General features: G+C 43.8%; 1 protein-coding gene across 4 annotated transcripts in view; it reads right to left on the bottom strand.

Moving 5' to 3' along the window:
• The window catches only part of COL24A1 (collagen type XXIV alpha 1 chain), a 767,149-nt gene that overhangs the window by 547,480 nt on the left and 203,483 nt on the right, over positions 1–16,186 (bottom strand). For all 4 annotated transcript variants that reach the window (XR_010186531.1, XM_063938932.1, XM_063938934.1 and 1 more), the window contains exon 10: positions 4,039–4,083. Coding sequence is in view for 3 of the 4 variants with exons in the window: in XM_063938932.1 (XP_063795002.1) it covers positions 4,039–4,083 (45 nt within the window). In the remaining variant the exon portion in view is untranslated. The remainder of the gene's footprint in view (positions 1–4,038; positions 4,084–16,186) is intronic.

Raw genomic sequence — 16,186 nt, 5'->3', positions numbered from 1 at the left:
AGTTCGGTAGCGCTGAGCATCTTTTTTGTGTTTTTTTTCCCCCGCCAAAAATGTGTCTTAGACGCACCGTAATGTAATAGGACGCACAAGCAGCGTCTGCTGAGTGAAATGACAAGCGGCATGCCTATATACTGTGTGTGACTGTGGCTGTATCTGCATATGGAATGCTACGTTACAGTGTCAGATGCGGCATGCCTATATACTGTGTGTGACTGCGGCTGTATCTGCATATGGATTGGTACGTTACAGTGTCAGTAATATGATATGTGGCATGCCTATATACTGTGTGTGACTGCGGCTGTATCTGCATATGGATTGGTACGTTACAGTGTCAGTAATATGATATGTGGCATGCCTATATACTGTGTGTGACTGCGACTGTATCTGCATATGGATTGGTACGTTACAGTGTCAGTAATATGATATGAGGCATGCCTATATACTGTGTGTGACTGCGGCTGTATCTGCATATGGAATGCTACGTTACAGTGTCAGTAATATGATATGTGGCATGCCTATATTCTGTGTGTGACTGCGGCTGTATCTGCATATGGAATGCTACGTTACAGTGTCAGTAATATGATATGTGGCATGCCTATATTCTGTGTGTGACTGCGGCTGTATCTGCATATGGAATGCTACGTTACAGTGTCAGTAATAGGATATGAGGCATGCCTATATACTGTGTGTGACTGCGGCTGTATCTGCATATGGAATGCTACGTTACAGTGTCAGTAATAGGATATGTGGCATGTGTATATTCTGTGTGTGACTGCGGCTGTATCTGCATATAGAATGCTACGTTACAGTGTCAGTAATAGGATATGAGGCATGCCTATATACTGTGTGTGACTGCGGCTGTATCTGCATATGGAATGCTACGTTACAGTGTCAGTAATATGATATGTGGCATGCCTATATTCTGTGTGTGACTGCGGCTGTATCTGCATATGGAATGCTACGTTACAGTGTCAGTAATAGGATATGAGGCATGTCTATATTCTGTGTGTGACTGTGTCTGTATCTGCATATGGATTGGTACGTTACAGTGTCAGTAATATGATATGTGGCATGTGTATATTCTGTGTGTGACTGCGGCTGTATCTGCATATGGATTGGTACGTTACAGTGTCAGTAATAGGATATGAGGCATGCCTATATACTGTGTGTGACTGCGGCTGTATCTGCATATGGAATGCTACGTTACAGTGTCAGTAATATGATATGTGGCATGCCTATATTCTGTGTGTGACTGCGGCTGTATCTGCATATGGAATGCTACGTTACAGTGTCAGTAATAGGATATGTGGCATGTGTGTATTCTGTGTGGGACTGCGGCTGTATCTGCATATGGAATGCTACGTTACAGTGTCAGTAATATGATATGTGGCATGTGTATATTCTGTGTGTGACTGCGGCTGTATCTGCATATGGATTGGTACGTTACAGTGTCAGTAATATGATATGCGGCATGCCTATATACTGTGTGTGACTGCAGCTGTATCTGCATACAGAATGCTCTGCTGCAGTGTTTTCATGGAATCACTGTAATGTGGCATGCTGGATGCAGATACACCCGCTATTACACACAGAATACAGACATGCTGCATATCATTTTGGCGCGACTTCACGGGCCGTTCAGCGTGACTGCAGCAAGGATGTCAGAGGACACATCTGTAATACATAGTATCTAACATAGTAACATAGTATCTAAGGTTGAAAAAAAGACAATTGTCCATCGAGTTCAACCTATTTGTGGTCTCCTATGCACCATTATTTTGTATAAAACTTTGACTGAAGTTGATGACTGCCGAATCCAGTGGTTCCAAATACGGTCTTCCTCAAGGAGCTCCAACAGGTCATGTTTTCCAGGTTACCTGTGGATTTTTTTAGTTGTGACAGTTTACGATACACGGAGCACCTGCCGGGTGACCTGGAAACGTGACCTGTTATTGCTATTCGAGGACCAAGCTTGGGAACCACTGATCTAGCCCCACAATATTCAACGCAATGCAGCCTATGACACACTAGCAAGCAGTGACATCATTCAGACATGTCCCCGGTCCCTAGTTACTAACAGTCTGCAGTCCTGGAATACTGACTCTGTGTGTAGGTGACAGGTGCGTCTGCAGACAGAAAAGCCACATGACAGGTGCATGCATCCCATGGTGATCTTACGCCAGATTCCGTGGGCGCTATCCGGTACTGAGTTTACAGGCGAGTGAGAACATGTTTGTATGTAATATACTGTATGTATGTGGTGGACTGCTGACAGCTGCAGGTACTAGAGGCACCAACAGGCGGAGAGCAGTCACCACCATAGAGGTACTGGTTTCCTAATATATTACTATATTTATTACAGGACACGCGGACCATGGGAGAACTTTGCTGCAGTGCCTGGAAAATAAAAAACACTTTCTCCTTTTCTCCAATAATAAAAATCTCATTAAAGAGCAGAACGTTGCTGGTGAGCCGGGGCTTCTGTCCGGAACCTGTGTAATCCATGAGTGTCCCGGGATAAAGGGATGCTATACACTACAGAGGCACCAGATAAGCAGCACGGAGGCACCATAGAGGCACATCAGGGGGGGTAAGGTAAGACTATACACAGGACACGGTTACAGTGCAGTACATACAATATTCACACTGTCAGCATGAGAGGGGCTAGTGATGCTATACACTACAGAGGCACCAGAGGCAGCACGGAGGCACCATAGAGGCACATCAGGGATGGTACCAGGAGACTGTCAGGCTCCACGTATAGGTGTATAAATGATGAATGATGATGTGGTGTTACAGAGGCAGCATGGAGGCACCCTAGAGGCACATCAGGGATGGTACTAGGAGACTGACAGGCTCCACGTATAAGTGTATAAATGATGAATGATGTGGTGTTACAGAGGCACCAGAGTGGCACACAGAGGCACCATAGAGGCACATCAGGGATGGTACCAGGAGACTGACAGGCTCCACGTGTAAGTGTAGAAATGATGAATGATGTGGTGTTAAAGAGGCACCAGAGAGGCACACAGAGGCACCATAGAGGCACGCCAGGGATGGCACCAGGAGACTGACAGGCTCCACGTATAAGTGTAGAAATGATGAATGATGTGGTGTTACAGAGGCACCAGAGAGGCACACAGAGGCACCACAGAGGCACATCAGGGATGGTACCAGGAGACTGACAGGCTCCACGTGTAAGTGTAGAAATGACGAATGATGTGGTGTTAAAGAGGCACCAGAGAGGCACACAGAGGCACCATAGAGGCACATTAGGGATGGTACCAGGAGACTGACAGGCTCCACGTATAAGTGTATAAATGATGAATGATGTGGTGTTACAGAGGCACCAGAGAGGCACACAGAGGCACATTAGGGATGGTACCAGGAGACTGACAGGCTCCACGTATAAGTGTAGAAATGATGAATGATGTGGTGTTACAGAGGCACCATAGAGGCACATCAGGGATGGTACCAGGAGACTGACAGGCTCCACGTATAAGTGTAGAAATGATGAATGATGTGGTGTTACAGAGGCACCAGAGAGGCACACAGAGGCACCATAGAGGCACATCAGGGATGGTACCAGGAGACTGACAGGCTCCACGTGTAAGTGTAGAAATGATGAATGATGTGGTGTTACAGAGGCATCAGAGAGGCACACAGAGGCACCATAGAGGCACGTCAGGGATGGTACCAGGAGACTGACAGGCTCCACGTGTAAGTGTAGAAATGCTGAATGATGTGGTGTTACAGAGGCACCAGAGAGGCACCATAGAGGTACATCAGGGATGGTGTTACAGAGGCAGCTCTATACTCACTGCAGCCGCCACCTGCCCCAGGGGACACCATGACTTCCACATTCATCTTCTAATGCTTTCATTCATTCATTGCCGGTAACTGTGATTGGTCCGTCTGCAGACATGCCCCTCCCTGGGCGACCAGAGTATGTTGTGCGGAGTTACTCCTGCACTTTGTGTTACATGCATCACACAACTACAGCACAACACATCACACACCAATAATGCAGGGACTTACCCCAACCCCTTTAGGGCCCGGGATTCCTTCTGGTCCAGCTAATCCCTGTAATAAAAGAGATGTCAGCGTCCTATGGAGAGAGTTGTGTTATTCTCTCCTGTATACAATGGATACATGCTTTGTGTGGCCTCATCACAACCGCTAACCCACAAACAGTGTCACCATTATTTGTGTGTGTGCTCCCCCGGCTCTCCGCCTGCTTCATCTCAGGATGTAACATGTAACAATACAGAAGTAACGTCTAGCACCAGCCACTGTCTGTGATGTCTGTTTTATCCCTTGTTTAATAAATACGTGATGGAGTGTATCATTAACCATTTCAGTGCTGCCAACTGTAGAGCCTAAAAAGATGCAGCCTATACAAGGGGCATCTAGGGACCTACTGTACTCATTCTGCAGAGCAGCTACTGTACCCATTCTGCAGAGACCCTACTGCGCTCATTCTGCAGAGCACCTACTGTACCCATTCTGCAGAGCCCTTACTGTACCCATTCCTCAGAGCCCCTACTGCGCTCATTCTGCACAGCCCCTACTGTACCCATTCTGCAGAGACCCTACTGCGCTCATTCTGCAGAGCACCTACTGTACCCATTCTGCAGAGCCCCTACTGCGCTCATTCTGCACAGCCCCTACTGTACCCATTCTGCAGAGCCCTTACTGTACCCATTCTGCAGAGCCCCTACTGTACTCATTCTGCAGAGCACCTAGTGTAGTCATTCTGCAGAGCACCTACTGTACTCATTCTGCAGAGCCCCTACTGTACTCATTCTGCAGAGCCCCTACTGTACCCATTCTGCAGAGCCCTTACTGCGCTCATTCTGCAGAGCACCTACTGTACCTATTCTGCAGAGCCCTTACTGTACCCATTCTGCAGAGCCCCTACTGCGCTCATTCTGCACAGCCCCTACTGTACCCATTCTGCAGAGACCCTACTGCGCTCATTCTGCAGAGCACCTACTGTACCCATTCTGCAGAGCCCCTACTGCGCTCATTCTGCACAGCCCCTACTGTACCCATTCTGCAGAGCCCTTACTGTACCCATTCTGCAGAGCCCCTACTGTACTCATTCTGCAGAGCACCTAGTGTAGTCATTCTGCAGAGCACCTACTGTACTCATTCTGCAGAGCCCTTACTGTACCTATTCTGCAGAGCCCCTACTGTACTCATTCTGCAGAGCACATAGTGTAGTCATTCTGCAGAGTACCTACTGTACTTATTCTGCAGAGCCCTTACTGTACCCATTCTGCAGAGCCCCTACTGTACCCATTCTGCAGAGCACCTACTGTACCTATTCTGCACGGCCCCTACTGTACCCATTCTGCAGAGCGCCTACTGTACCCATTCTGCAGAGCACCTACTCTACCTATTCTGCACGGCCCCTACTGTACCCATTCTGCAGAGCCCCTACTGTACCCATTCTGCAGAGCCCCTGCTGTACCCATTCTGCAGAGCCCCTGCTGTACCCATTCTGCAGAGCCCCTGCTGTACCCATTCTGCAAAGCACCTACTGCGCTCATTCTGCAGAGCACCTACTGTACCTATGCTGCAGAGCCCTTACTGTACCCATTCTGCAGAGCCCCTACTGTACTCATTCTGCAGAGCACCTAGTGCAGTCATTCTGCAGAGCACCTACTGTACTTATTCTGCAGAGCCCTTACTGTACCCATTCTGCAGAGCCCCTGCTGCGCCTATTCTGCAGAGCACCTACTGCGCTCATTCTGCAGAGCACCTACTGCACTCATTCCGCAGAGCACCTGCTGTGCTCATTCTGCAGAGCCCCTACTGTACCCATTCTGCAGAGCCCCTACTGTACCCATTCTGCACAGCCCCTTCTGTACCCATTCTGCGGAGCCCCGATGTACCCATTCTGCAGAGCACCTAGTGTAGTCATTCTGCAGAGCACCTACTGTACTTATTCTGCAGAGCCCTTACTGTACCTATTCTGCAGAGCCCCTACTGTACTCATTCTGCAGAGCACATAGTGTAGTCATTCTGCAGAGTACCTACTGTACTTATTCTGCAGAGCCCTTACTGTACCCATTCTGCAGAGCCCCTACTGTACCCATTCTGCAGAGCACCTACTGTACCTATTCTGCACGGCCCCTACTGTACCCATTCTGCAGAGCCCCTACTGTACCCATTCTGCAGAGCCCCTACTGTACCCATTCTGCAGAGCACCTACTCTACCTATTCTGCACGGCCCCTACTGTACCCATTCTGCAGAGACCCTAATGTACCCATTCTGCAGAGGACCTACTGTACCTATTCTGCACTGCCCCTACTGCACTCATTCTGCAGAGCACCTACTGTACCTATTCTGCACTGCCCCTACTGCACTCATTCTGCAGAGCACCTACTGTACCCATTCTGAACAGCCCCTACTGTACCCATTCAGCAGAGCCCCTACTGCACTCATTCTGCAGAGCACCTACTGTACCTATTCTGCACAGACCCTACTGTACCCATTCTGCACAGCCCCTACTGTACCTATTCTGCAGAACCCCTACTGTACCCATTCTGCACAGCCCCTACTGCACTCATTCTGCAGAGCACCTACTGTACCCATTCTGAACAGCCCCTACTGTACCCATTCAGCAGAGCCCCTACTGCACTCATTCTGCAGAGCACCTACTGTACCTATTCTGCACAGACCCTACTGTACCCATTCTGCACAGCCCCTACTGTACCTATTCTGCAGAACCCCTACTGTACCCATTCTTCACTGCCCCTGCTGCACTCATTCTCCAGAGCCCCTACTTACAGGGGGGCACTGCTTCTTACACAGGGGGGCACTGCAGCTGCTCCTTACAGGGGGGCATTTATTCTTACAGGGCGGCACTGTTCCTTACAGAGAGGCATTGCTTCTTACACAGGGGGGCATTGCTTCTTACAGGGGGGCATTGCTTCTTACAGGTGACAGTAATAACAGCCTGGCAGCTATATGTAGCGATACACTGACTTCTGTATGTGACATAAATGACAGTAATAACAGCCTGGCAGCTATATGTTGCGATACACTGACTTCTGTATGTGACATATATGACAGTAATAACAGCCTGGCAGCTATATGTAGCGATACACTGACTTCTGTATGCGACATATATGACAGTAATAACAGCCTGGCAGCTATATGTAGCGATACACTGACTCCTGTATGTGACATATATGACTGTAATAACAGCCTGGCAGCTACATGTAGCGATACACTGACTTCTGTATGTGACATATATGACAGTAATAACAGCCTGGCAGTTATATGTAGCGATACACTGACTTCTGTATGTGACATATATGACTGTAATAACAGCCTGGCAGCTATATGTAGCGATACACTGACTTCGGTATGTGACATATATGACTGTAATAACAGCCTGGCAGCTATATGTAGCGATACACTGACTTATGTGACATATATGACAGTAATAACAGCCTGGCAGCTATATGTAGCGATACACTGACTTCTGTATGTGACATATAAGACTGTAATAACAGCCTGGCAGCTATATGTAGCGATACACTGACTTCTGTATGTGACATATATGACTGTAATAACAGCCTGGCAGCTATATGTAGCGATACACTGACTTCTGTATGTGACATATATGACTGTAAGAACAGCCTGGCAGTTATATGTTGCGATACACTGACTTCTGTATGTGACATATATGACTGTAATAACAGCCTGGCAGCTATATGTAGCGATACACTGACTTCTGTATGTGACATATATGACTGTAATAACAGCCTGGCAGCTATATGTTGCGATACACTGACTCCTGTATGTGACATATATGACTGTAATAACAGCCTGGCAGATATATGTAGCGATACACTGACTTCTGTATGCGACATATATGACAGTAATAACAGCCTTGCAGCTATATGTAGCAATACACTGACTTCTGTATGCGACATATATGACAGTAATAACAGCCTTGCAGCTATATGTAGCGATACACTGACTCCTGTATGTAACATATATGACAGTAATAACAGCCTGGCAGCTATATGTAGCGATACACTGACTTCTGTATGTGACATATATGACTGTAATAACAGCCTGGCAGCTATATGTAGCGATACACTGACTTCTGTATGTGACATATATGACTGTAATAACAGCCTGGCAGTTATATGTTGCGATACACTGACTCCTGTATGTGACATATATGACAGTAATAACAGCCTGGCAGCTATATGTAGTGATACACTGACTTCTGTATGTGACATATATGACTGTAATAACAGCCTGGCAGCTATATGTAGTTATACACTGAATCCTGTATGTGACATATATGACTGTAATAACAGCCTGGCAGCTATATGTAGCGATACACTGACTTCTGTATGTGACATATATGACTGTAATAACAGCCTGGCAGCTATATGTAGTGATACGCTGACTCCTGTATGTGACATATATGACAGTAATAACAGCCTGGCAGCTATATGTAGTGATACACTGACTTCTGTATGTGACATATATGACAGTAATAACAGGCTGGCAGCTATATGTAGTGATACACTGACTCCTGTATGTGACATATATGACTGTAATAACAGCCTGGCAGCTATATGTAGCGATACACTGACTTCTGTATGTGACATATATGACTGTAATACTAGCCTGGCAGCTATATGTTGCGATACACTGACTTCTGTATGTGACATATATGATAGTAATAACAGCCTGGCAGCTATATGTTGCGATACACTGACTCCTGTATGTGACATATATGACTGTAATAACAGCCTGGCAGCTATATGTAGCGATACACTGACTCCTGTATGTGACATATATGACAGTAATAACAGCCTGGCAGCTATATGTAGCGATACACTGACTTCTGTATGTGACATATATGACTGTAATAACAGCCTGGCAGCTATATGTAGCGATACACTGACTCCTGTATGTGACATATATGACAGTAATAACAGCCTGGCAGCTATATGTAGCGATACACTGACTTCTGTATGTGACATATATGACTGTAATAACAGCCTGGCAGCTATATGTAGCGATACACTGACTCCTGTATGTGACATATATGACAGTAATAACAGCCTGGCAGCTATATGTTGCGATACACTGACTCCTGTATGTGACATATATGACTGTAATAACAGCCTGGCAGCTATATGTAGCGATACACTGACTCCTGTATGTGACATATATGACAGTAATAACAGCCTGGCAGCTATATGTAGTGATACACTGACTCCTGTATGTGACATATATGACAGTAATAACAGCCTGGCAGCTATATGTAGTGATACACTGACTTCTGTATGTGACATATATGGCAGTAATAACAGCCTGACAGCTATATGTAGCGATACACTGACTTCTGTATGTGACATATATGACTGTAATCACAGCCTGGCAGCTATATGTTGCGATACACTGACTTCTGTATGTGACATATATGACAGTAATAACAGCCTGGCAGCTATATGTAGTGATACACTGACTTCTGTATGTGACATATATGACAGTAATAACAGCCTGGCAGCTATATGTAGCGATACACTGACTCCTGTATGTGACATATATGACAGTAATAACAGCCTGGCAGCTATATGTAGCGATACACTGACTCCTGTATGTGACATATATGACAGTAATAACAGCCTGACAGCTATATGTAGCGATACACTGACTTCTGTATGTGACATATATGACTGTAATAACAGCCTGGCAGCTATATGTAGCGATACACTGACTCCTGTATGTGACATATATGACAGTAATAACAGCCTGGCAGCTATATGTAGCGATACACTGACTCCTGTATGTGACATATATGACAGTAATAACAGCCTGGCAGCTATATGTAGCGATACACTGACTCCTGTATGTGACATATATGGCAGTAATAACAGCCTGGCAGCTATATGTAGCGATACACTGACTTCTGTATATGACATATATGACTGTAATAACAGCGTGGCAGCTATATGTAGCGATACACTGGCTCCTGTATGTGACATATCTGACAGTAATAACAGCCTGGCAGCTATATGTAGCGATACACTGACTCCTGTATGTGACATATATGACAGTAATAACAGCCTGGCAGCTATATGTAGCGATACACTGACTCCTGTATGTGACATATATGGTAGTAATAACAGCCTGGCAGCTATATGTAGCGATACACTGACTTCTGTATATGACATATATGACTGTAATAACAGCCTGGCAGCTATATGTAGCGATACACTGACTCCTGTATGTGACATATCTGACAGTAATAACAGCCTGGCAGCTATATGTAGCGATACACTGACTTCTGTATGTGACATATATGGCAGTAATAACAGCCTGGCAGCTATATGTAGCGATACACTGACTCCTGTATGTGACATATATGACTGTAATAACAGCCTGGCAGCTATATGTAGCGATATACTGACTCCTGTATGCGACATATATGACAGTAATAACAGCCTGGCAGCTATATGTAGCGATATACTGACTCCTGTATGTGACATATCTGACAGTAATAACAGCCTGGCAGCTATATGTAGCGATACACTGACTTCTGTATGTGACATATATGACAGAAATAACAGCCTGGCAGCTATATGTAGCGATACACTGACTCCTGTATGTGACATATATGACTGTAATAACAGCCTGGCAGCTATATGTAGCGATATACTGACTCCTGTATGCGACATATATGACAGTAATAACAGCCTGGCAGCTATATGTAGCGATACACTGACTCCTGTATATGACATATATGACAGTAATAACAGCCTGGCAGCTATATGTAGCGATACACTGACTTCTGTATGTGACATATATGACAGAAATAACAGCCTGGCAGCTATATGTAGCGATACACTGACTCCTGTATGTGACATATATGACTGTAATAACAGCCTGGCAGCTATATGTAGCGATATACTGACTCCTGTATGCGACATATATGACAGTAATAACAGCCTGGCAGCTATATGTAGCGATACACTGACTCCTGTATGTGACATATATGACAGTAATAACAGCCTGGCAGCTATATGTAGCGATACACTGACTCCTGTATGTGACATATATGGCAGTAATAACAGCCTGGCAGCTATATGTAGCGATACACTGACTCCTGTATGTGACATATATGACTGTAATAACAGCCTGGCAGCTATATGTAGCGATACACTGACTCCTGTATGTGACATATATGACAGTAATAACAGCCTGGCAGCTATATGTAGCGATACACTGACTTCTGTATGCGCCATATATGACTGTAATAACAGCCTGGCAGCTATATGTAGCGATATACTGACTTCTGTATGTGACATATATGGCAGTAATAACAGCCTGGCAGCTATATGTAGCGATACACTGACTCCTGTATGTGACATATATGACAGTAATAACAGCCTGGCAGCTATATGTAGCAATACACTGACTTCTGTATGCGACATATATGACAGTAATAACAGCCTGGCAGCTATATGTAGCGATACACTGACTTCTGTATGTGACATATATGGCAGTAATAACAGCCTGGCAGCTATATGTAGCGATACACTGACTTCTGTATGTGACATATATGACTGTAATAACAGCCTGGCAGCTACATGTAGCGATACACTGACTTCTGTATGTGACATATATGACTGTAATAACAGCCTGGCAGCTATATGTAGCGATACACTGACTCCTGTATGTGACATATATGACTGTAATAACAGCCTGGCAGCTATATGTAGCGATACACTGACTTCTGTATGTGACATATATGGCAGTAATAACAGCCTGGCAGCTATATGTAGCGATACACTGACTTCTGTATGTGACATATATGACTGTAATAACAGCCTGGCAGCTACATGTAGCGATACACTGACTTCTGTATGTGACATATATGACTGTAATAACAGCCTGGCAGCTATATGTAGCGATACACTGACTTCTGTATGTGACATATATGACTGTAATAACAGCCTGGCAGCTATATGTAGCGATACACTGACTTCTGTATGTGACATATATGACTGTAATAACAGCCTGGCAGCTATATGTAGTGATACACTGACTTCTGTATGTGACATATATGACTGTAATAACAGCCTGGCAGCTATATGTAGCGATACACTGACTTATGTGACATATATGACAGTAATAACAGCCTGGCAGCTATATGTAGCGATACACTGACTTCTCTATGTGACATATATGACTGTAATAACAGCCTGGCAGCTATATGTAGCGATACACTGACTTCTGTATGCGACATATATGACAGTAATAACAGCCTTGCAGCTATATGTAGCGATACACTGACTCCTGTATGTGACATATATGACAGTAATAACAGCCTGGCAGCTATATGTAGCGATACACTGACTCCTGTATGTGACATATATGACAGTAATAACAGCCTGGCAGCTATATGTAGTGATACACTGACTCCTGTATGTGACATATATGACAGTAATAACAGCCTGGCAGCTATATGTAGCGATACACTGACTCCTGTATGCGACATATATGACAGTAATAACAGCCTGGCAGCTATATGTAGCGATACAATGACTCCTGTATGTGACATATATGACAGTAATAACAGCCTGGCAGCTATATGTAGCGATACACTGACTCCTGTATGTGACATATATGACAGTAATAACAGCCTTGCAGCTATATGTAGCGATACACTGACTCCTGTATGCAACATATATGACAGTAATAACAGCCTGGCAGCTATATGTAGCGATACACTGACTCCTGTATGTGACATATATGACAGTAATAACAGCCTGGCAGCTATATGTAGCGATACACTGACTCCTGTATGTGACATATATGACTGTAATAACAGCCTGGCAGCTATATGTAGCGATACACTGACTCCTGTATGTGACATATATGGCAGTAATAACAGCGTGGCAGCTATATGTAGTGATACACTGACTCCTGTATGTGACATATATGACAGTAATAACAGCCTGGCAGCTATATGTAGCGATACACTGACTCCTGTATGTGACATATATGGCAGTAATAACAGCCTGGCAGCTATATGTAGCGATACACTGACTCCTGTATGTGACATATATGACTGTAATAACAGCCTCACAGTTATATGTAGCGATACACTGACTTCTGTATGTGACATATATGACAGTAATAACAGCCTGGCAGTTATATGTAGTGATACACTGACTTCTGTATGTGACATATATGACTGTAATAACAGCCTGGCAGCTATATGTAGCGATACACTGACTCCTGTATGTGACATATATGACTGTAATAACAGCCTCACAGTTATATGTAGCGATACACTGACTTCTGTCTGTGACATATATGACAGTAATAACAGCCTGGCAGTTATATGTAGTGATACACTGACTTCTGTATGTGACATATATGACTGTAATATGTAGTGATACACTGACTTCTGTATGTGACATATATGACTGTAATAACAGCCTGGTAGCTATATGTAGTGATACGCTGACTCCTGTATGTGACATATATGACTGTAATAACAGCCTGGTAGCTATATGTAGTGATACACTGACTCCTGTATGTGACATATATGACTGTAATAACAGCCTGGCAGCTATATGTAGTGATACACTGACTCCTGTATGTGACATATATGACAGTAATAACAGCCTGGCAGCTATATGTAGCGATAGACTGACTCCTGTATGTGACATATATGACTGTAATAACAGCCTGGCAGCTATATGTAGCGATACACTGACTTCTGTATGTGACATATATGACTGTAATAACAGCCTGGCAGCTATATGTAGCGATACACTGACTTCTGTATGTGACATATATGACAGTAATAACAGCCTGGCAGCTATATGTAGCGATACACTGACTCCTGTATGTGACATATATGACTGTAATAACAGCCTGGCAGCTATATGTAGTGATACACTGACTTCTGTATGTGACATATATGACAGTAATAACAGCCTGGCAGCTATATGTAGTGATACACTGACTCCTGTATGTGACATATATGACTGTAATAACAGCCTGGCAGCTATATGTAGTGATACACTGACTTCTGTATGTGACATATATGACTGTAAGAACAGCCTGGCAGCTATATGTAGTGATACACTGACTTCTGTATGTGACACATATGACAGTAATAACAGCCTGGCAGCTATATGTAGTGATACACTGACTTCTGTATGTGACATATATGACTGTAAGAACAGCCTGGCAGCTATATGTAGTGATACACTGACTTCTGTATGTGACACATATGACAGTAATAACAGCCTGGCAGCTATATGTAGTGATACACTGACTTCTGTATGTGACATATATGACTGTAATAACAGCCTGGCAGCTATATGTAGTGATACACTGACTCCTGTATGTGACATATATGACAGTAATAACAGCCTGGCAGCTATATGTAGCGATACACTGACTTCTGTATGTGACATATATGACTGTAATAACAGCCTGGCAGCTATATGTAGTGATACACTGACTCCTGTATGTGACATATATGACTGTAATAACAGCCTGGCAGTTATATGTAGCGATACACTGACTCCTGTATGTGACATATATGGCAGTAATAACAGCCTGGCAGCTATATGTAGCGATACACTGACTTCTGTATGTGACATATATGACTGTAATAACAGCCTGGCAGCTATATGTAGTGATACACTGACTCCTGTATGTGACATATATGACTGTAATAACAGCCTGGCAGTTATATGTAGCGATACACTGACTCCTGTATGTGACATATATGGCAGTAATAACAGCCTGGCAGCTATATGTAGCGATACACTGACTTCTGTATGTGACATATATGACAGTAATAACAGCCTGACAGCTATATGTAGCGATACACTGACTCCTGTATGTGACATATATGACAGTAATAACAGCCTGACAGCTATATGTAGCGATACACTGACTTCTGTATGTGACATATATGACTGTAATAACAGCCTGGCAGCTATATGTAGCGATACACTGACTTCTGTATGTGACATATATGACAGTAATAACAGCCTGACAGCTATATGTAGCGATACACTGACTTCTGTATGTGACATATATGACAGTAATAACAGCCTGGCAGCTATATGTAGTGATACACTGACTCCTGTATGTGACATATATGACAGTAATAACAGCCTGGCAGCTATATGTAGCGATACACTGACTTCTGTATATGACATATATGACTGTAATAACAGCCTGGCAGCTATATGTAGTGATACACTGACTCCTGTATGTGACATATATGACTGTAATAACAGCCTGGCAGCTATATGTAGTGATACACTGACTTCTGTATGTGACATATATGACTGTAATAACAGCCTGGCAGCTATATATAGTGATACACTGACTCCTGTATGTGACATATATGACTGTAATAACAGCCTGGCAGTTATATGTAGCGATACACTGACTCCTGTATGTGACATATATGGCAGTAATAACAGCCTGGCAGCTATATGTAGCGATACACTGACTTCTGTATGTGACATATATGACAGTAATAACAGCCTGACAGCTATATGTAGCGATACACTGACTCCTGTATGTGACATATATGACAGTAATAACAGCCTGACAGCTATATGTAGCGATACACTGACTTCTGTATGTGACATATATGACTGTAATAACAGCCTGGCAGCTATATGTAGCGATACACTGACTTCTGTATGTGACATATATGACAGTAATAACAGCCTGACAGCTATATGTAGCGATACACTGACTTCTGTATGTGACATATATGACAGTAATAACAGCCTGGCAGCTATATGTAGTGATACACTGACTCCTGTATGTGACATATATGACAGTAATAACAGCCTGGCAGCTATATGTAGCGATACACTGACTTCTGTATATGACATATATGACTGTAATAACAGCCTGGCAGCTATATGTAGTGATACACTGACTCCTGTATGTGACATATATGACTGTAATAACAGCCTGGCAGCTATATGTAGTGATACACTGACTTCTGTATGTGACATATATGACTGTAATAACAGCCTGGCAGCTATATATAGTGATACACTGACTCCTGTATGTGACATATATGACTGTAATAACAGCCTGGCAGCTATATGTAGCGATACACTGACTTCTGTATGTGACATA

This window comes from Pseudophryne corroboree, chromosome 9, assembly GCF_028390025.1.
Source record: "Pseudophryne corroboree isolate aPseCor3 chromosome 9, aPseCor3.hap2, whole genome shotgun sequence".
NCBI lineage: Eukaryota > Metazoa > Chordata > Amphibia > Anura > Myobatrachidae > Pseudophryne > Pseudophryne corroboree.
The sequence above is the reverse complement of the archived record's forward strand: the minus strand, read 5'-3'. Positions and strand labels throughout refer to the sequence as shown.